The 22,696-nt window shown below is 35.1% G+C and overlaps 1 protein-coding gene and 1 pseudogene across 2 annotated transcripts; one reads left to right on the forward strand and one right to left on the reverse strand.

Moving 5' to 3' along the window:
* The first annotated feature begins 339 nt into the window (after positions 1-339).
* Positions 340-22,062, forward strand: MED30 (mediator complex subunit 30). Of its 2 annotated transcripts, none has more exons than XM_054499253.2 (4): positions 340-690; positions 10,437-10,595; positions 12,509-12,613; positions 21,677-22,062. In XM_054499253.2, exons 1-4 carry the CDS (start codon positions 514-516, stop codon positions 21,770-21,772), a joined length of 537 nt encoding a protein of 178 aa, XP_054355228.1. In that variant the 5' UTR covers positions 340-513; the 3' UTR covers positions 21,773-22,062. The 2 variants fall into 2 exon arrangements, with proteins under 2 accessions (XP_054355228.1, XP_063525108.1); XM_063669038.1 differs by lacking the exon at positions 21,677-22,062 and adding an exon at positions 17,796-18,184 and having other exon boundaries at positions 350-690.
* On the reverse strand, positions 5,013-5,837 carry LOC129042883 (small ribosomal subunit protein eS10-like; annotated as a pseudogene).
* Positions 22,063-22,696: the final 634 nt, after the last annotated feature.

Here is a 22,696-nt window from a genome sequence, read left to right on the forward strand (position 1 = left end):
TCTTGTTTTCTAAATTCGATTCGCAGGTTGCCAGTTACACCTGTATGCGACTCAACAAGTACTTTAACCTGTCTCTTAGCTGTAATACTACAAACCTCAGGCTAGTTAAGAGAAAATGCTCCGGCAAGGAACTAAACACAGAAGGTTCTAACGCTGCGCCAAGACTGAGAAACGAACTCTGGAAACTCACCCGCGGCTCCCCAAGAGCATCTCCCCTCTGGCTGGAGCGCAGTTGGTGATTGGCTACTTAACCCGTCCGTCCTTTCCCGCCCAGGGATCCAATCCAATCCCGCCCGGCTCCGCTCGGAGACAGTTCGCCGAGTGGGCGGTGTCCATGACGTTTTCTGACGTGTTACGTCACGGTGGGCGGAAGTCGCGGCCACTGTTTTGAAATCGGGCCGCGGGGGGTCTCTCAAGCTGGTTCCAACGCTGAGGCCCTACAGCCTCCCAATTCCGGGCAGACTCCTGACACCTGCTCTTTGGCCCCTTCCGGCCTGAAGCTGCAGCCGCGCCATGTCCACCCCTCCGTTAGCCGCGTCGGGGATGGCGCCCGGGCCCTTCGCCGGGCCCCAGGCTCAGCAGGCCGCCCGGGAGGTCAACACGGCGTCGCTGTGCCGCATCGGGCAGGAGACAGTGCAGGACATCGTGTACCGCACCATGGAGATCTTCCAGCTCTTGAGGAACATGCAGGTAGGAAGGCGGGCGCGCGGGGCCGGGAGGATGCAGCTGGGAGGGAAAGGGGCGCTGGTTTCCTCTTTACGTGGGGCCCGTGGATGTCAACGGGGCTGCCCTGGGCAAACCTTAGGTGTAGGGCTACCCCCATTCACACTCAAGAGTGTCCCCAAAAGTCGGAGCTGTAGAGGTGATGTTTTCCAGACCAGATTTCTGCAGAATTGAAGCCAATTTTTTTTAGATTCAATCGAGCTCTTTAGTTACCCTGTAAACTCTTGCACCTTTCAAGGCAGAGATGGGTCGCACTCCACTTCCCTCTTTAGGTTGCTTTAAATGTTTTTTCCAGCATTTCTTCTGGCGAGGTCCAGAGTTTCCAAGAATTTACATTATTTTTTTAAAAAACAGTCCTTTTTTTGGCAGAGTTAATATACAGTAAACTACACTCACCTAAAGTTTTGATATATGTGTACTGTACTCTGTATACTTGTGAAATTATCACCACAATCAAAATAGTGTATACATCATCCCAGAAAGTTTCTTCATACCCCTCTGACATCTTTGCTTCCCACCTGATCTGCTTTCTGTAACCATAAATTAATTTGCATTTGCTAGAGTTTTATATAAATGGAGTCTATAGTATGTGGGCTTTTTTTTTTTGTCTGAGATCCTTCACTAAGCATGCATCAATAATTTCCTTTTTATTGCTGAGTAATGTTCCATTGTATCAATATATCACCATTTGCCTACCTTTTCTTCTGTTGATGGACATTTGGGTTGTTTCCACTTTTTGGCTGTTATAAATAATGCTGCTATGAACTTTTGCTGACAAATTTTTGTGTGAACATATGTGTCATTTCTCTTGGACAGATTCAGGAGTGGAACTGCTGGATCATGCAGTACATGTCTGTTTAATACTTTAAGAAACTTTTCCAAAGTGGCCTGAGCCATTTTACGTCCCGATTATTGCTAGTGGGAATGTAAACATTGCTGTTTGAGGGTTCCGGTTTCTCCTCATCCTCATCAACACCTGTTATGTCTTGATGCTTTCCAAATACTTCTCCCAGTCTATCCTGCCTTTTTATTATCGTAATATTGTCTTTTGAAGAACAGACATTTTTAATTTTGATGGAATCCAGCTTACTGATTTGTTCTTTCATAGATTTTGGTTTTGGTGTCATACCTAAGAAATCTTTGCCTAACCCAAGGTGACAAAGGGTTTCTGTTTTATTCTAGAAGTTTTGTAGTTTCAAGTTTTACATTTAGGTCTACAACCTATATTTAGTTTTGTGAGTTTTTAAATATATATACATAGTGGCAGATAGGGATCCAAGTTCATTGTTTTGCATTTGGATATCCAGTAGTTCCAGCACCATTTTGCTGACCCATTTTTAATGCTTGCTTATACTACCCACTACATGTAGTAGATATTATTCTTGTTTTACAGATGAAGATTCTGTACTTCAGAGAAGTGACTTGCCCAAACCTAGTCAGTGGTAGGGTAAATTTGAAACCAAGTTTTCAAAACTCTTACAGCTCTTACTTCTGTGGGTGTCCAAAAAAGTGTTTTATTGCTTTTTTTTTTTTAACTGGTCAAAATTTTTTTTTTCCTCCTGATTATAAGAGTAATTCAGTTTTGTGGAAATTTTTAAGACCATGTGAAATATAGTACAAAGGAGATCCAGGAGAAATTATGACATTCTTTGGCAATAATTTTTAAAAATGAATAGATTCATATCTAGAATGAATAAGGTGCGGATTAAATAATGTCTCAGAATTTAGCATACTTTAAAAAAATTTTTGTCCTGTTATATGCAAAGCGCCGAATAATACCTAACACTTACGAAGTACTTTCCTTGGTCAGGTACACTGTTATAGGAGCAGTTTTAAGGAGTATTTTTATCCCCGTTTTACAGTAAAGGAAACTGAGGCTTAAAGAGAGAAAAAATAAATTACGCAACATCACACACGACTAATAGCTCTTCCTACTAACCTCTTTTTAACACTAACTTGCTGTCAATGTACATTGTTAAAAGATATGATACAGGTTCATGTTCTACACAGAAAGAACTAAACTTTTTCAAAAAAAGTATTTTATCAATAACTAGATTACATGTGGACCTGCATTCAAAGCCAACTTTTTTTTTACACAATAAAAAATTTTCTTTTTTTTCTTTTTTCTTTTATTTATTTATTTATTATTATTATACTTTAGGTTTTAGAGTACATGTGCGCAATGTGCAGGTTAGTTACATATGTATACATGTGCCATGCTGGTGCGCTGCACCCACTAACTCGTCATCTAGCATTAGGTATATCTCCCAGTGCTATCCCTCCCTCCTGCCCCCATCCCACGACAGTCCCCAGAGTGTGATGTTCCCCTTCCTGTGTCCATGTGTTCTCATTGTTCAATTCCCACCTATGAGTGAGAATATGCGGTGTTTGGTTTTTTGTTCTTGCGATAGTTTACTGAGAATGATGATTTCCAATTTCATCCATGTCCCTACAAAGGACATGAACTCATCCTTTTTTATGGCTGCATAGTATTCCATGGTGTATATGTGCCACATTTTCTTAATCCAGTCTATCATTGTTGGACATTTGGGTTGGTTCCAAGTCTTTGCTATTGTGAATAATGCCGAAATAAACATACATGTGCATGTGTCTTTATAGCAGCATGATTTATAGTCCTTTGGGTATATACCCAGTAATGGGATGGCTGGGTCAAATGGAATTTCTAGTTCTAGATCCCCGAGGAATCGCCACACTGACTTCCACAAGGGTTGAACTAGTTTACAGTCCCACCAACAGTGTAAAAGTGTTCCTATTTTTCCACATCCTCTCCAGCACCTGTTGTTTCCTGACTTTTTAATGATTGCCATTCTAACTGGTGTGAGATGGTATCTCATTGTGGTTTTGATTTGCATTTCTCTGATGGCCAGTGATGGTGAGCATTTTCTCATGTGTTTTTTGGCTGCATAAATGTCTTCTTTTGAGAAGTGTCTGTTCATGTCCTTCGCCCACTTTTTGATGGGGTTGTTTGTTTTTTTCTTGTAAATTTGTTGGAGTTCATTGTAGATTCTGGATATTAGCCCTTTGTCAGATGAGTAGGTTGCGAAAATTTTCTCCCATTTTGTAGGTTACCTGTTCACCCTGAAGGTAGTTTCTTTTGCTGTGCAGAAGCTCTTGAGTTTAATTAGATCCCATTTGTCAATTTTGGCTTTTGTTGCCATTGCTTTTGGTGTTTTAGACATGAAGTCCTTGCCCATGCCTATGTCCTGAATGGTAATGCCTAGGTTTTCTTCTAGGGTTTTTATGGTTTTAAGTCTAACGTTTAAGTCTTTAATCCATCTTGAATTGATTTTTGTATAAGGTGTAAAGAAGGGATCCAGTTTCAGCTTTCTACATGTGGCTAGCCAGTTTTCCCAGCACCATTTATTAAATAGGGAATCCTTTCCCCATTTCTTGTTTTTGTCAGGTTTGTCAAAGATCAGATAGTTGTAGATATGCGGCATTATTTCTGAGGGCTCTGTTCTGTTCCATTGATCTATATCTCTGTTTTGGTACCAGTACCATGCTGTTTTGGTTACTGTAGCCTTGTAGTATAGTTTGAAGTCAGGTAGTGTGATGCCTCCAGCTTTGTTCTTTTGGCTTAGGATTGACTTGGCGATGTGGGCTCTTTTTTGGTTCCATATGAACTTTAAAGTAGTTTTTTCCAATTCTGTGAAGAAAGTCATTGGTAGCTTGATGGGGATGGCATTGAATCTGTAAATTACCTTGGGCAGTATGGCCATCTTCACGATATTGATTCTTCCTACCCATGAGCATGGAATGTTCTTCCATTTGTTTGTATCCTCTTTTATTTCCTTGAGCAGTGGTTTGTAGTTCTCCTTGAAGAGGTCCTTCACATCCTTTGTAATTTGGATTCCTAGGTATTTTATTCTCTTTGAAGCAATTGTGAATGGGAGTTCACTCATGATTTGGCTCTCTGTTTGTCTGTTATTGGTGTATAAGAATGCTTGTGATTTTTGCACATTGATTTTGTATCCTGAGACTTTGCTGAAGTTGCTTATCAGCTTAAGGAGATTTTGGGCTGAGACAATGGGGTTTTCTAGATATACAATCATGTCGTCTGCAAACAGGGACAATTTGACTTCCTCTTTTCCTAATTGAATAGCCTTTATTTCCTTCTCCTGCCTAATTGCCCTGGCCAGAACTTCCAACACTATGTTGAATAGGAGTGGTGAGAGAGGGCATCCCTGTCTTGTGCCAGTTTTCAAAGGGAATGCTTCCAGTTTTTGCCCATTCAGTACTTTTTTTTTTAAGTTTTTTTGTCTGTAAGTTTATTCAATGCAAAATAATCCTCTCCAATTTTGTTGAGGTGGCTGACAATGTCCATGACCAAATCCGCCTCTAAACTGGAATTCGGTTGTTGACCCAGCCCCAGCCTCGGCTTTCTTGTTGGCACCAGGGGGCACAGCACTCTGTCTGTAGGTATCTGTGTCGGCTTGCCCTCTTGTGAGTCTTGCAGGTCGCTCACCCTCCAGACCTTTAGGCCGAGGCCTGCCAGTCTCTGGATGGCTGCGGCGTAGGGTGGCAGGAACAATCTCCGGGGTCAGATGAAGGTAATCACGGAGATAAGGGATACCCTCATTGGTAAGGTACCAGTAGAAATGTCTCCAGGCAAACTGTTACTTCACGTAGCCTCAGGACTTGAGAGACTGCATGGCCTTCATGACATGAAGGTTGGACACATTCTTGTCTGCCAGCTCCGGGTGCTTAGGCATGTGGACTCCTTCTTGGCCACCATGACTCCCTTCTTAAAAAGGAGTTCATAGGCTGGGCGCGTTGGCTCACGCCTGTAATCCCAGCACTTTGAGAGGCCGAGGTGGGCGGATCACGAGGTCAGGAATTCGAGACCAGCCTGGCCAACATGGTGAAACCCTCTCTCTACTAAAAATACAAAAATTAGCCAGGCGTGGTGGTGGGCGGCTGTAATCCCAGCTACTCAGGAGGCTGGGGCAGGAGAATCGCTTGAACCCGGGAGGCGGAGGTTGCAGTGAGCCGAAATCGCACCACTGCACTCCACGCTGGGCGACAGAGCAAGACTCTGTCTCAAAAAAAAGGAGTTCATAAATGGCAATACATTTCTTCTTAAGCTTCAACATTTCGGCTGCTGTAGGGTCTGGGACCCAAAGCCAGCTTTTGAGGGACTATGATAATTATATGTGTGCTTTTCATTTTGTGAAATCTGTGATCACTCATCTAAGACCCTTTGGGGCCTATCATAATTGGCTGAAAAGATAACAATGGGCTCCCTCATTTCCAAAAAACTAGAAGAGGTGATAGAAATAGGATATTCTTAACTACATATAACCTAGTGATTTGTTAATACAGTTTTGATATTCACATTTTAAAATAATCCTCTGTATTATTGATCTATGAAAGTAAAGTGCTATGAATACAAACTGCTAAGAATTTTTCTAAGCATTTGTTTTAAAGAAGTGGTTCCTGGTATACACTAGATGTCCGTTAGCCACTTGAGAGTCTGATGAAAACTGTGAGCTCTCTTCTGAGAAAAATACACATACACATGCATTTTGAAAATTTCAGGGGTTAAAGGAAGATTTAGGGATACTCCCCTAGTATCCTTAAATCTCACATTAAGAGTCCTTGTGGAAGATACCATTGCTTTTGTTCTGTTTATTATTTGAATCTTTAATTTTTTAAATATATAGTACATTCATAATTTAGGAATAAAAAAGGACAGTGCAGTAAACATTTTCCCTCCCATTCCTATCTCTTATACTATGTACCTAACTCCTCTCCACAGGCAGTGATTGTGACTGATTCCTACTATTTTTGTGTATCTTTCCAGATATTCTCTGCATATTGAGCAAATGTTTATGTATATTGTTTTATTTTCCCCTTTTTTGCACAGATAATAGTATATTATACATAACCATTTTGTACCTTGCTTTTTTCAGTTGATATATTTTGGAATTTATTCATACTCATACAGAAAATACTCCGTTTTCCTTTTTATAGTGTATAGTTTACACTGCATGGAAATACTGTAATTTATTAAACCAGTTCTCTAGTGAGGGCATTTGGCTGTTTTTCATCTTTTCCTGTTAGGCTGCAGCAAATAACCTCCTACACAAATTTGCACGTATACCTGTAGGATAGGTTTTTAGAAATAGCTATGTGCTTTTGTAATTAGATACATTTTGATGAATTGTCCTCCACAGAGATTGTATTAATTTATGCTACGGCCTAAGACCAGCACAGTGAGTTATATCTTTTTTGGATCTTTGATCACTTGATAGGTGAAAATTCTACTTTACATTTCTCCTAGTTTGACTGAGTTTAAACATCCCTTAAAATATTTGAATCATTTATATTTTTTTTCCTGCTAAATGCTTGTTCATGTATTATTCACCCATTTGTCTTTTTTTTTCGTCTTTTTTACCTACCTTAATTGTAGGATTTAGCTATTTACATACTAGAGAAACCTGCTCTGTGTGATACAACTTGCAGTCATTTTTTTTTCCCAGTCTTTTACCTTTTGGCTCTGCTAATGGTAGTTTTGCCATGCATTTTTTTTTAAGTTGTTGACTGTATTAGCCTTTTAGGACTTCTAGGCCTTATGCCTAGTAAGAAAGGTCTTCCCCACTCAAATTAGGAAGCGTCTATAATTTTTAAGATTTCAGTCTTTACATTTAAAACTGTGATCCTTATGGAATTTATCCTATAAAATGTGAGGTCTGGGCCTAGCCTTAACTTTTTCAAAAGGTTCACTGAATAATTCACTTGCTTCTTCCAGTGATTTCAGGTAGCTTTTATATAAGTGAATTTGTTTCTGGATGTTCTATTCTATTCCACGTAGCTGCCTATCTTTTATGTATTAATGCAAAACATTCTTATAATTTGTCAGGATCTATAATGTGTTACATTTATTTTTCAGAATTTCCCTGGCTATTTGTTCTTGTTTATTTTTCTACATGTATTTTAGAATCAGCTTATTCTAAGAAAAAGCCTGTTAGCATTTTTATTAGGTTCATTCAGCCTAGAAAGACTTGACATCGTTATGATGTTGACTCTTACTAACCAAGAACATGCAGTATTCTTTTTCTGTTTTCCTATAAGGTATCTTAAGTTTTCATTTTTATCTTGAGATTTTAAAAGTTTTTTTCTAGATATTTTATCTTTTCTGTTGCCATTGTAAATGGGGTCTTCTTTTCCCATGTTTTTGTTTGTGTTATAGATGAAAACAAAGCTATTGCTTTCTCTTTGGACCTACTTCCTTATTGAATTCTTTTATTTTTAGTAGCTCTTTATCATATTATTTGTAAATAGATTATGATGCTTCCTTTTTAATGTTTCAACATTTTTTTTCTCTTTCTTCTCTAATTGCATTGGCTAATGCTTCCAGAACAGTGTTCACTTACAGAATTAGGGTCTTAGTAGACATCCTTTTCTGTTTCTGATCTTAGTTGGAATGCTTCTAATGATTCCACATTAATTATGGTGCTGACTTTTTAACTGAAATAAATGTATGTTATCACATATTGAGGATTTTTTATTGAGTTTTATATTGACTTTTTAAATGGGTGTTGAATTTAGTTGAATGCCTTCTTGGTGTCTATGGATACGATCATGTATTTATGGGTTTTCATCCATACTCATGAGTGAGATGGTTATTGATGAGCTTTTCAGCTGAACAGCTACACCATGGTATATACCAAGGGATCTTAGGCATTTTTACCGCTTATACTCTGTACTATGGAAACCTTGTCTCTCTGATGTTTACTCCTCTATGCCAGCTTCTAGAACAGTGCTGACACATGAAACGTGTATGGTTTTTTTTTTTTTTAATGATTTAGTAAGTTAAATTAGTAAGTTTGGATCTTAGATTTAACATCTAATATCTTTCTAAGTCAGCAAATTTGGGAAGTGTGATTCTTTGCATTTCAAAAGGATTTTTGTTTTTTTTATGACAGTATTTATCAAGAGTTCTTTTACATAATACATCTTAATAAATTTTAAGTATAGATTTATGGGTAAAATAACTCGCTTAAGTAAAATAATTCACAGTGTACTGTAAAGCCTTCTGTGTGTGTGCACTATGCTAAATATGGTGATATGAACCTAAGTTCCAGTCTTTATGAAGTAGAAAATATGGGCAAAGTATTAAACCCCATAATGCCATAATGAAGGTAAAGAGTGGTGTTCTAGGCAAGACATAATCATCATGCTCCTTTTTGTCACCTAAACAAGAAAGCAAGGATCCACTTAAACTTTTCTCTGAATTTCTAGTTAGTGTCTGTGGAATTTCATAAACTGAGAGTTCAGGAGGAGAAATCTTACATTGTACTGAGAAATGAACCCTTAATGCCTTTCTCCTTCAAAATGTTTTGACTAGTTGAGCCTTTGATATTTTATCACATTGCTTTGAGGCATTGTAGACTGTTTTAATGCTTGAGAATTTCTGAAAATCCTAATAATATCACACTTCAAATAATTTCAGGAGATCCATCTCCTTAACTCATAAACCATAACATTACAGGAAATTTAGAAGTATGAGAAAAGAAGAAAATAAATTATTCAATCCTATTTATCTTACACATCTTTTATCAACTATGTATAGGGCTTTCCAGTCTTTTTTCATGTTTATGGTTTTAATCATTGTATGTCCTGTTTACTTTTCACTCCAAACATTGTATCATGCTTTTCTTTTTTTCTTTCTTTTTTTTTTTTTTTTTTTTTGGCATTCCTACCTCATGTGTTTAAAAAAGAAAAAAAATGCAAACTGAGGCTTAGAAAGACTGGACTGATCGCCTAGCTATTGTACGTGTGAATTCCTACAAATAAAAATGCCTGAATACTAGAAAACGTGGTACTGTGTAAATAGTATTGATTCAAGTATTAGGGTGATGACACAGATCAAATTGTGGGAATAAAATATTGTACAGCTGTACAGGGAAAGATTTTGTTCATGAGTTTCAGCATTGCACAAGTACATATTTAGTTATAAATTCTAAATAAATAGTCGATTTTTGTTTACCTGTCATTCTATTATTTCAATATATACTTTTCTTCTTTTAATAAAATTCCTGAATTAAAAATATATCCATATCTAAGGCAGAGTTATGATCATAGCAGTTACTTGTAATAATTTATTAATGGTGTTCAGGTATAGATGGCACCCATATCTCCTGCTATTGATTTTTTTAAGTAAAACTTTAAATGACATGTTTATATTTTAATGTATGCCTTAAGCATCTTAATTATCTTATCAGAGTTAAGGTATTTTGAGAATATTTTTGCAATACCAGCCATATATTCTTCATTTTCTTCCACTAAAATATCATAAGATCCACTTTTTTTTTTTTAAACTGTACTTCGTTTTTAACTTCTTGGTTGAGGTCAGCAGAATGCTGCATTTATATAATAGTAATATTAAAATTGTACTTTTTTTTAAAGTTACACTTCAAAATTTAAAGGGGAAAAAGTATTTCAAGTCAGAGGGTTTATCACAAAGTTTTTCTAGGTCTGTTTTATAGCAGTGAAACGGTATGCCAAGTTGTTAATAAATGGGCATGCATTACTCTTAAATTCTTAAAATTAAACTTGATCAGTTGTGAGGGACAGCTTACGTCTATGCATTGCCTAAAAATTGTTTCTGTTTGTTGGCTTTACTTATAGAAAATCTTGATTTTTTTTTTCATTACTTTATATTTTTATTCTTTGTTTTTCCTGATAAGCTGCCAAATGGTGTCACTTACCACACTGGAACATATCAAGACCGGTTAACAAAGCTACAGGATAATCTTCGCCAACTTTCAGTTCTCTTCAGAAAGCTGAGATTGGTATATGACAAATGCAATGAAAACTGCGGCGGGATGGATCCCATTCCAGTCGAGGTAATTTTTTGTGATAGAGGGAGGATGAATATAAGGTGTGAACTAGTGTCAAGACAGTTGTTACTCTTTTTCCTCTCTCTGCTGTTTTAGCAATATTTCCAGGTTTTGAATTTTATTGGTTTTACTTTTGACCAGAGAAGATGAAAATGTGATATATATGCATAAAATACTACTATATCTTTACATTAACAATTTCTTGTAGACTTTGACAGGCTTATAGTAATTTTTGTTGTTGTTAGGAAGAAATGGTTTTCTGTGGCAATTTTTATTGCTGTCAGTGTCTCCTTTTAATTAAGTCAGGGATATTTTTAGTAGGAATTTTAATAGTATCATATACTTTTAAGGTGGTTTTCATGAAGTACTTTACAGCTAAAATATTATTTTTATTATTATTAATTTGGATTTTATATTTAGCCCAGTGGAATCACTATATTATAAAAATATATTCTCTAAATTTAATCTTGGGTCATACCTATTTAGTTAATTAGGCATATATTTCTATAAGTGACCCTTTCCTATTGACAAATTATATCTCTGCCACCAAAGGAAGCTGGTAAGAGATGACCAGAGAAAAATTAAACTGCAAAAATGCCTAAAAAGAAGGGGTCAGAGATGTGGGAGAAAGATCAGAAATGTGGCCTACATCGTCAGATGCTGCAGAGAAGTCAGGGAAAATAAGGAATGAAAACTGTCCAGTAGATTTTGCTAGATGAAAATTGTTGGTATATTTGAGTAGAGCTTCAGTGAAATGGTAGCAGCGTGAAGTCTGATCGTAGTAGGGTGAAGATTAAACAGGAAATAAGAAGCCGGAGCTGACAAGTGGATATCAGTCTTTCAAGAAGCTTTGAAAAAAATGAGAGGAAAGCAGTAGATGGAAGGAGATGGAATCGAAGGTTTGCAGGAGGAAGAGGAGCTTCCCCCCAAATAGAAGCGACAGGAACATGTTTGAATAATAAAGGAAGAAAGCTGTAGGGAGAGGTTGAGAGAAAGGTGTATAAATAATGAAGACAGGAGGGCAGAGTAATCAGGGCACAGGGATGGAGACTAATCGTCTTCAGGAGGAAGGACAGCTCTGCATTGAGAGAGAGGAAAGAAAGAAAAGGAGAATGTAGACATGGGTGAGTTTATATATATCCCAAGAATTTGAAGAAGTTTTATCAGGTGAATCCTAGTTTTACCAGTCATTTACCTTTAGCCTATTCTTGCATTGGTAATACACGATGGTAGAGGCTAGGTGATTCCTGAAGTCTGTCACACTTATGAGATAAATTCCATCACTAACCATGCATACTTAATTATGATTCTGCTAGAAGTTTCATTGCTATATAAATTTGTTTCTCCTACAAAGAAAAAGTTCTCACAACTGAAAAAACAAGACATCTAGAAGTTTGCATAGACTCTGAAGTTTTAGATTGCAAGTTAATGACAATTATATAATACAGATCCGTGAAGTTCTTTTCTTTTTATTACAGATGAAGGAAAGCCTGTTTTATCTATCTCAATAGGCAACAAATCTCTTAGGGGCAGGAATCATGTCTTGTTTGGCATTACTTTTATGTGTTTTATAATTAAATATTTGCTGATTGAATGAGTAGGGTTTTTTTACATTTTATTTTGTTTTATTTTATTTTTTGTTACTTCTCCCATCTTCCTGCTGGAAGTATTGTTTAGTTGTACATGACAACCAATGTTATAAAGGCTGTTTTGCAAAAGAAGCCTGAAAGGGTAATGCGTAGAATGCATTGAAATGGTCAACTATTAAAGCTCTTATTTCAGGCCATCACCTGAATTGAAATTTATTTTTATACAAATAAAAGTATAAAAATTGAACTTAATCCGATATATTCTCTATAACAGTGATTAGAAAACTTGAATTATATTTTTGCCTTTTAATTTTTGTTAATAATTCCCAGCAACTTATTCCATATGTGGAAGAAGATGGCTCAAAGAATGATGATCGGGCTGGCCCACCTCGTTTTGCTAGTGAAGAGAGGCGAGAAGTTGCTGAAGTAAATAAAGTGAGTTGTTAGTTTTTACATTTTGTGTTTTAGAGTTATTGATAAAAATTACTAGGGAGTCTGATGTAACTCCAAAACATAATTTGAATTATCAAATTACATGAAGTCATTTCTGTGGCAAACTTCACCTATTTAGAATACAGCCAAGAAATGAAAGGTAAGCAGAAATGCTGTCTGAATAGTCAGAAGAGAAATTGCAAAATTCATTCGATAAAGCTCTTAGAAGAGCTCCTTAGACACTTAGTCACAATCCATTTACTTTTTTCTTTTCTAGGCAGAATTCTACCTTTCTAGCTTATAGCATATTTGGAGCAGCAAATGATAAAAATTTACAAATATGAAATGTGAATGTCTCAACACCTGAACAAAAAATTTAGAGAACTATCCCAGCATTATTATCTACTCCAACCCCACAAAAAGCTTGTAACTGGAATGTATTTATCGCTGAATACTTTCAAAAGTTCGGAAGATAATGTTCAGATAGTTCTCGTGAAACAGAGAGAAATAGGGAAAGGTGTCAGTTTGTTCTGTGGTGGAAATGTGGCCTCAGCTTAGCAAAACCTACCAGAGATAGCACAGTGAATAAAACTATCAGCTTGACTCTTTCACTGACAAATATAGATTGCCCCTTCCTGAAATTCTTAATTCTAATTAATAGAACTCATCAGTGTATTAATAATCCACCACCGCCAAAGAGAGTCTTCTGAGGTTTATGAAGATTTTATAGTTCAGTTTGTATGTATAATACATGATGTCAGTAAACTACCTTGAAAAAAGATTTTCTCACATGTCTAAGAGACATCTGATAAAATTCAATACTGTTGCTGATTCAAAGGACACTTAAAACTATTAGCAAGACAGCGTTTTTTTTTTTAATCTTTTTCTTTTAGATAAATACCCAACATTTTTCATAAGGTGAAATATAGAAGTATCCTTATTAAAAACAAGCATGAAATAAGATACTTTGTAACACTATGTTTAATATTATTTTAGAAGTTATAGCCAGTACAAAAAGACAGTGGACAAATGACAGTTGGGAAACAGGAGTTATTATGTATGAGCTTGTTAGAATGATCAAAGAAACTCAACTGATGAACAACTAGTCTATAAGAGTTCCGTAAAAGGGTCTAAGACAAGACTGATACCATGCTCTTACAATGCTGTAAACCTATTAGATTATAAGATTCTATTGACTCTTGTAACAATTAATATTAAGTAGATAGGAATTATGTCAACAATGTGTGTGAATAAACTTATTAAGATACATAAAGGAAGCTTTGAATGATTAAAAGAACATACAAAGTTCTTGGATGAGCAATACATATTATAAAAATACCAGTCTTGATTACCTCACAGTTTTAATACAGTAACAATCCAAATCCTAATAAGAAAGCATGCAAAAATAATAGGATTTTAGTGCAATACCAATCAATAAACAAATCCAAATAAAACCCAAATGGAATTTTTTTCTTGAAAGTATACAAAAATATCAAAGAAAATGTTGATAAATATGACTAATAAAGCAGAATTCTTAGCTTCAAAAATTAAACTGTAGTATGAAGCATATTATAAAAATGGTAATTAGGTGTATAATACTGGCACAAGAATAGGCAGATTAGTAAAATAATCTAGCCAGAAAAACAGCCTTCTTATTGTACGTGAGAATTTAATATGACAGAAGAGGGCTTGTGTGGAAAATTAGTCTTTAGAAATAGAAACTTTGGGGGCGAAATTAAGCTAGCTTTTACATTACGCCATATATCAAAATGAATTTCAGAGTTGAAAATAAGACCTGCAAAACAAAATATTGGATACTTTTTTAAGTATTTGAAAACTCGGAAGAAAGGAAAAAGATGGATAGATTTTATAAAATAAAATTTTGTACCTTTTTTAAAAGGTGAAATACACATTTAGAAAACTATTTCCAAAAAATCTGATTGTAATACATGACAATCATAATAAAAAACTCACAGTAAAAAATTGGTAGAAGGTGAGGAGGAGATTGGGAACTTTTAGTTTAGATCTTGAAAAATAACTGGTGTTTGGTAGTCTAAATATATGAGACATTCACTTATTAAGACGTGTTATATGTTTCTGTTGATAAAATATGTATTACCTCAATAAATGTGTTCTGCTTACGTTTCTCTAATAAGGATTTTTTTATAAAATATAATGAAATATGTATATAAATAAAACACCATTATAATAATAACTTTGGTTTCAGAGTACCACATGTGTAACTAATGTAAACATAGTTTGTTCTGTACCATAGAGGATTTTATAATATTTTGTAAAAAATAAAGCTGTATAAATTCAGAAAGATACTTTTTTTATATTTACATTTCTCTTCAATTTTCATTAAGTTTCTCTTTTTTCCCAATTTGTTAACTTAGAAATAATGTGTCTTTGACTTTCTCTTTTATAATCAAAATATGGTAATTCTTTGGCAGCATGTAACCCAAAAAAAAATCTTACTAGCTACTGACATAGAGTTTTGTGGGTTTTAAGTAAAGGATATAATTGAAACAAGGATATGATGTATAAAAGGACTTCTTTCTACCCATGAGGATTTAGCTCCCTACAGCCTCTCTCTCCTGGACCCACCTACGTAGTTGTTTCCCTCAAACCTTTCAGTGCACTTATATCATATTTGGGGTTCAGTAAATAATCTGTATCATATAATTATGGCTTCATAAGTATTGTTTATTGCTAAGCCACATAGTATACTAGGGTCATATTTCCTTGATTGAATAATTTTTTGTTTTTCTAGAGTTAATTCTTACCTCTTTAATTTTCTAAAATTTTAGTTAGTTTTTTATGCATCTATGACAACATCTCAGTACTATTTTCCAATTTTCCACAGAGTCAGAATCATGGTTCTCATCCCACCCTCCCAAGTTTTCTATGGTCTTATAGGTCTGGATGGAATGCTGGCTAGGCCTGCTTTTTAGCTGTGGGGCTTTCCTTCACCTCTTCTGTTGGTTTCGCTATTTCTTCAGCTCATGTCTTCCCCTTTCTTGGTTTTCTTCCTTGTTGGTAATGTGCATACATCAGTGACTTCTTTAGAAGGAATGCAGACACTTAAATTTTGAGTCCTTACATATTTGTCCAGTTGATAGTTTGGCTGGCTATAAAATCCTATGTTGTAAGTTATGTTTCCTCAGAAATTTGAAGGCGTTCCATAATCTAGTATAAGGTTTGGCAGACTTTTTCTTTAAACGACTGGATAGTCAATCTTTTAATCATTCCTCCAGTTTTCATCCCCAGGGCTCACCTGGTGCCTCTGAGATGGTCTCTGTCTGTCGTTCTCCATGGTGGATCAGCCCTATTCTCAGTGGCATCCCTCTTGCATGCCCAGGCCTTCTCTGAGTCACTGATCACTCCCTGTTTACTTTTCATCTGAAAATTTACCTTGCATCTGCTGTTGTGTCCTTTCTGATCACTTTTCTCTGCATCAGTTTATAGCTTTTTTTATTCCTCTCCTGCCACACACTCAATAGATACACAGTGTTTCTGAAAGTTTGTGTATGTTTATGGAATGAAAATATTTTAAATTTTTTTCCCCATTTTTACTTCTGACATTGAGATCTCTTCCTTTGATTAAATGACTTGGATCTGTTCTAAGTGCTTTTAACTTCAGGATAAAACATGTTTTAGTTAACGTGATATCAAACTGATGGGTTATTACAAAGAGAAAAGAATCAGTTTAGGTGTTTTAAATAAACCAGGTTTAAAGCTAAACTCTATTTCTGTGGGAATTGCTTTTTAAAAGACAATTTAGAGGTAAAGTACCTTCTTGAGTATCATGGGGAAGAACTCTTTTGATGACCTCATAACTCTCTTTGTATGAATTCTTCTACCTAATATTTTGAGAAAGCACTGAAAGATTAGGTGGTGGGCACAGGGAAAAGATGGGAGAGGGATAACATTTGATTAACTTAAATTTAAATCCCAAATAAGGAAGAAGAGAATAAAATTGACTGCTAAAAGGCAAACAACTTGTTTGTTTTCTTTGTTTGTTTTTTACCAAAAGGGCTTTTTAATTCATTCCTTAAAAAAATTATAAATGTGAATTAAATATAGCATATTCTGTTACTAGAATAATCTTACCTACAGTTAACCCTAGCTACTGACATAGAGTTTTGTGGATTTTAAGTAAAGGATATAATTGATACAAGGATATGATGTATAAAAGGACTTTCTCCACATGAGGATTTAGCTCTCTACAGCCTCTCTCTCCTGGACCCACCTACATAATTGTTTCCCTCAGACAATTTTGTTTTATTCTTTTCCTCAACTTCTTTAAGCTCTGTGTCTCCATTCTAGAATATAAGATTAAAATATATGATTAAAAGTTTTAATTTTTAAAATACTGAGCTCATGATCCATTGATAACTTTTTTTTTTTTTTTTTTTGAGACAAAATCTCTCTCTGTTACCCAGGCTGGAGTGCAGTGGCACGATCTTGGCTCACTGCAACCTCTGCCTCCTGGGTTCAAGCGATTCTCCTGCCTCAGTCTCCTGAGTAGCTGGGGTTACAGGCGTGCACCACCATGCCTGGCTAATTTTTTTGTGTTTTTAGTAGAGATGAGGTTTCACCGTGTTGGTCAGGCTGGTCTCAAACACCCGACGTCGTGATCACCTGCCTCAGCCTCCCAAAGTGCTGGGATTACAGGCGTGAGCTACTGCACCCAGCCGATACATCTTTTTTTTTTTTTTTCCTGTAATGGCACGCACACCTGAGGGTGTTTCTCATAGTGAAAACTGGCTATAGATGATAATGTCCTGATCTGATTATTTAATCACATAGATGCTATTAAAAATAAACAGTTCATTGATTTGATTTGACCACTATTTATAAATAGCTACATTCATAAACTTAAGTTTTTGTCTCTGTCAATTATGTTAATCCACATTCTTATGTAAATATAGGTTTGCTTTTTTTTTTAGTTTATGCAGTTAGTAGGTGATAGAGTTTTAAAGTTCACAGAATCTTAGCTGGTAACACTAAAACATTGAAAATACTTCTTCCCTATTATGGTATGGAGTATAAAATGCATAGTTTTTAATAATGGCCATTATTAAATGTCTTTTTTTTATACTGAGGAATTATTTAAACAAAAATAAGTTTTGAAATGATTGGCAATAATTTTTGTTTGCTTATTTTTTTTCCATTCTTGTAGGTTTTGGGAGAAGCTTTTTGATTTGGCTTTTGTTATTTTTTCTTCAAACATGAAAATATTTAAATATTTGTGTGCCTGCTGTCTGCCGGGCATTGTCCTTAGTACCAGAATTTCTTCCATGAAGCAGCTGGATGTGTTGTCGGCTATATACTCATTTCACATGAGCGGACAAGTTTCTTCTTGGAGAACATAAGACTCCAGTGGAAACAAAGCAGCACCCGTTTCATGTACCCATTTCATGTTTTGATGAATATTTACAGAAACAAAAGTATTGTGCCATATTTTTAATACATTGGCATTTGGTTGTATTAAATAAGTTGCTTTATAGATCCGTGTAATTTATAATAAAATTATATTATTTGCATTCAATTTAAAATAGTCAGAATTTTATTACAATGAATATTTTCTTTCTTTCTAAATAAGCTACCTAAAATAAGTAGATTTATATACCCCTCAGTTGACCCTCAGTCATTTTCAAGATATTATCATATCATTGTGTACTTGAAATTGTGCAGAAGAACATATTGATGGTGTGTTTACTATTTAGTCCTTATGGTCTGTCTGGTTTCTAACAATACAAAAACCACCAATAACTATCCTGGTGCTATGAAACTTTGAGGCACATGATTTGTAGTCAGTATTTGATGTAAATCATCATAAGACAATATGGCTGGTTTTAATAGTCAAATTCGTGGCTTATTTAAATACTTTTCATTTTCTCTTAATATATCCTGGAATCCTTAAGCCAAATACCCAAGTAAAGGATGAATACTTGTTTGAGACCATATGCTTTAGGTGCGGGGGTGTCCAATCTTTTGGCTTCCCTGGGCCACATTGTAAGAAGAATTGTTTTGGGCCACATATAAACTATACTAACATTAATGATAGCTGATAAGCCAAAAAATAAAAAATCACCAAAAAAACTCATAATGTTTTAAGAAAGCTTACAAATTTGTATTGGGCTGCACTCACAGCCAACTGGGGCCACATGTGGCCTGTGGGCCACAGTTGGACAAGCTTGCTTTGGGGACATCAGAATGAGTTTTATTTTGCTTAATGCTGTTTTCTTGATGGTAAAATGAAATTGAAAAAGATAGTAGGTAGTATTTACAAGGTTGACATAATTGAGTCCATGCATTTAGAAAGTAAAGCATTTTTTGTCAAGTGTCACAGCTTTTGTGTGAATATTAAATTACATGGTATCAGTTAGCATAAACATTTTTTAAGTATTTAGTCTACTTACACATTCACCTGTTAATGTACAAAATTGGGCACAGGTGATGGATTTTGAAAATAACAGCTGTCAACCTCTGTTAAAATCAATCAGTGGCAAGACTGTGTATATTAAATCCTATATCATGTCATGAAAATTTATTTACAGTTTAGCCTCTAATAAGCGTAAGTGTCAGCTTTGCTGTTGATCATTTTCATGACACGTTTTGACTCTGGATATTTTATTTGTATGCTAATTTTTTTAATTTAAAACTTTGTGGCATCTTTGAGAAACGCTATCCCAAGAGCCTTATAATATATTAATTATTTAAAAATTTTCTGTTCCCTAGTGTTGAATATTATCTTGAAAATACCTTACACATTTTAGTTCTTACTTTTTTAAAAAACAATTATGAGGCTTAAATAAAAAAGAGTACTAGAATGTGTATTTCCAAATGAGGATTCTTGAAAGTAGTCTTATCGGTAGGTTATGCATTTATTTCAATGGTGAGACCATTGTGATAGTCAGCTGCAAGCCCTGAGTTGATACTGATTATAAAGTCTGTTTTTAACCACCCAGATGACCAATTGTCATCTTATGTATGGGTATACAGAAAGTACAACTGGCAGAGACCTTAGATTTTATAATCCGATTACATAAATGAGAAAACCAAGGAGGAATTTGTCTAAGATCAAATACCAAGTTAGAGGCAAAGTTGGAACTGGGACTGAGATTGCCAGCCTCCCAATATAGCACTTTTATATTCCTCTGTTTTGCTGCTACTCTTGATTGCTGGCAGAAGTGTTGGTGTCTTGGTCTCTGTGATGAAAAAGACTTTATAGGCTTGGTTATTCTTCATCTTTCCCAGCAATTTGAATCAATTTTGTTAGATATATACAACCACTTAAATAACAGACTATCACTTACTTATGATAACAGAATATAGAAGATGGGCCATCTGAAAACTTGTGCAAGGGAGACTAACTAAAAATACCAGCAGTTTCTGTTTCCCGAAGACTGTGTTAAAGTGAGCGTTAGAGTCAAGCCCTGTGTACTGTATGGTCATGTTTTTCTCTGACTGCATTGTGCTAGTTCTCTTTTCAAATGTGAATTAAATTTAGTTAGTTATGAAAGATTATTAAAGTCTATGTAAATTGATTTTCTCTTTTCTAATAAGAGCTTCTTGGTCTTTCCTTTTAGCCACCTATTTCTCGTTACTTCTCTAACTCTGAATAGAAGCAATACAAGCAACTTCATTTTAGTTTGCTTTTTAATGAAATCAAAAGTAAGATTGTTAGACCTCTTTTTAATAAGCATACACTAATTTATTTGGAGGTAGTTTAATATAGTGTCTTAAAATTAATTAAATATATTATCTCCAAGTGTAATGTTTCCAAGGGGTTATTGAATAATAATAATTATTGTTATTTTAACTAGTAAACACTCTGACCAGAAGTTCTCTATTTCTATCTTGTTTTATCTTAGCAGACATTTACCACATAGGATTTGAAGAAAGAATGGTTAAAAAGAAGTCTACAAATCTTAGTCAAGTAGAATCCAAGTACAGAGATACAGAGACACATGCCTTGCACATTTCAGGCATTCAGCAAATCTTAGTAGAGAAGATTGCATTGGGTACTCTGCCATTTGTCTTCAGTTTTTAGAATTAGAAGGAGATTGCAATTCATGCTATAGGCAAACAGTGATTTCTGCTGCACTTTTGAAAGACCGATTGCATGAGACATTGTATTTTTATTATATTTTATTTTCTATATCAACAGTTTACATTTTGTGCCTAACAGTAACATTTGTTGAATGTTTACTTTTGTGTCAGGCACAATTCTAATACTTGACATGAATCAGACCATTTAATCTTCATAACAACTCTTATGAGGTAGTTTCAATTATTATTTCCATTTTTCTGATGTGGAAACTAAAGTACAGGGAGGTTAAATAATTAGGTCAGTGTTGTAAGTTTCATAGTGAAGGATCTGGCCAGGTGTGATGGCTCATGCCTGTAATCCCAGCACTTTGCGAGGCCAAGACAGGCAGATCACTTGAAGTCAGGAGACCAGCCTGGCCAACATGGCAAAACCTCCTCTCTACTAAAAATACAAAAAAACTAGATGGGTGTGGTGGCGGGAGCCTATAATTCCAGCTACTCAGGAAGCTGAAGCAGGAGAATCGCTGAAACCTAGGAGGCTGAGGTTGCAGTGAGCCAAGATTGCGCCACTGCACTGCAGCCTGGGGAAAAAAAAAATTCATAGTGAAGGATCTGAATGACGTCCAGAGATCTGGCTCTAGAGTATGGGCTCTTCACCGTTAGGTTATGCTGCCCCTTAGAAAACCTATATGCTTATGTTTTATAACAAATAAATGTTTAGCTGATTTATTTATTTATTTATTTATTTATGGTAGAAGTGGAAGAGTAAGCAGGGCCTGGGGCGGGGCTGGAGCCATAGACCTCTGCCGGCTGGATTTTTAGAATTCAGGATCCCTGTCAGCGAATATTTAAGGCCAGAAGAGGGTTGAGACCATCTGCCTTATAGGGTTATTTACCTTAATTTCTGTCTGGATCATTACAGTCCTAACTTATGATATTTTAATCTTCTAACTTCATGGTCTATATTTCCTGAAACATTTTTGATAAATTCTTTTGTTTCTACAGAAACTCAAACAGAAGAATCAACAGCTGAAGCAAATTATGGATCAATTACGAAATCTCATCTGGGATATAAATGCCATGTTGGCAATGAGGAACTAAGCTGATATTTAAATTTCCTGCTTTACACATGTTATACCATTGTTTTTTCCCTTAAGTATTTTTTCCCTGTGAAGAAGATTATTTATCTGCTTTTATTTTAGTCACTAAAACTAAAGTTTGTATTTTTACATTGTGATTTTTACATTAAAATATTAACTTTTTTAAATGCTATTAATTTTATGAAAGATTATTGTAATAAACTTTGATGGGGTTTGTATTTTGGTTAATCTTCATGAATTGAATAATTGTTTTTTTAAAGCAAAATAAAGTTCTTTAAATAAATTTTAAAATTTGATTAATGGATTTACTCATTCCAATTACCCTTTTAGAAGAAAATTAAATATTTAAATATTTCTGCAGATAAAAGTATCAAATACAGTCAATCTGTACACAAATCAAAATTAAAGATATATTACCATATCAGCTCAAGTTTTTAAATTCAATGTTATTGCCAAGCCAATTAAAATGTATATTTCTATGAATAGATGAAAATTACTTCAACATATTCTTCAAGTGTTTGGTCTTAAATGATCTGTCTCTAAAAGGAGAGAAACTAATGATCTAAGAACAGCACAAATTGAAATCACAACTGTGTGCTTATCTGCTATGTGCTTTAAGCTAGGAAGCAATCACTTACGTAATTTTTTAGGTATACCCTAAAGTAATCATAAGTGTGTTTTGGAAACAGTACATTTGTGGGGATTTTAAATGAGATAGTTCTATATGACAGGTGATTTGTTTTTTCTTTTTTTGCCTATAGTCAATCCTGTTTAGGTCTCCCTGTGGGAGCTGATCTCTCAACTTACAAATAATATATTCTCAAATAAGAGTTGGAGTCTTCTCAGAAAGGACTTTTCCAGCTTGATTCAGAAGGCTCTTCCTATCTGGCCTCAGTTCTGACTCTATGAAAAATATTGTTTGGGC

Source organism: Pongo pygmaeus, chromosome 7 (assembly GCF_028885625.2).
Source record: "Pongo pygmaeus isolate AG05252 chromosome 7, NHGRI_mPonPyg2-v2.0_pri, whole genome shotgun sequence".
NCBI classification, from domain to species: Eukaryota; Metazoa; Chordata; class Mammalia; order Primates; family Hominidae; genus Pongo; species Pongo pygmaeus.

Excerpts from the sequence above, each read along its gene's own strand:
- MED30 (XM_054499253.2), top strand. The coding sequence starts at position 514 with ATGTCCACCCCTCCGTTAGCCGCGTCGGGGATGGCGCCCGGGCCCTTC. Across the intron at positions 691-10,436 it reads AGCTCTTGAGGAACATGCAG|CTGCCAAATGGTGTCACTTA; the intron begins GTAGGAAGGCGG and ends TTTCCTGATAAG. Across the intron at positions 10,596-12,508 it reads TGGATCCCATTCCAGTCGAG|CAACTTATTCCATATGTGGA; the intron begins GTAATTTTTTGT and ends AATAATTCCCAG.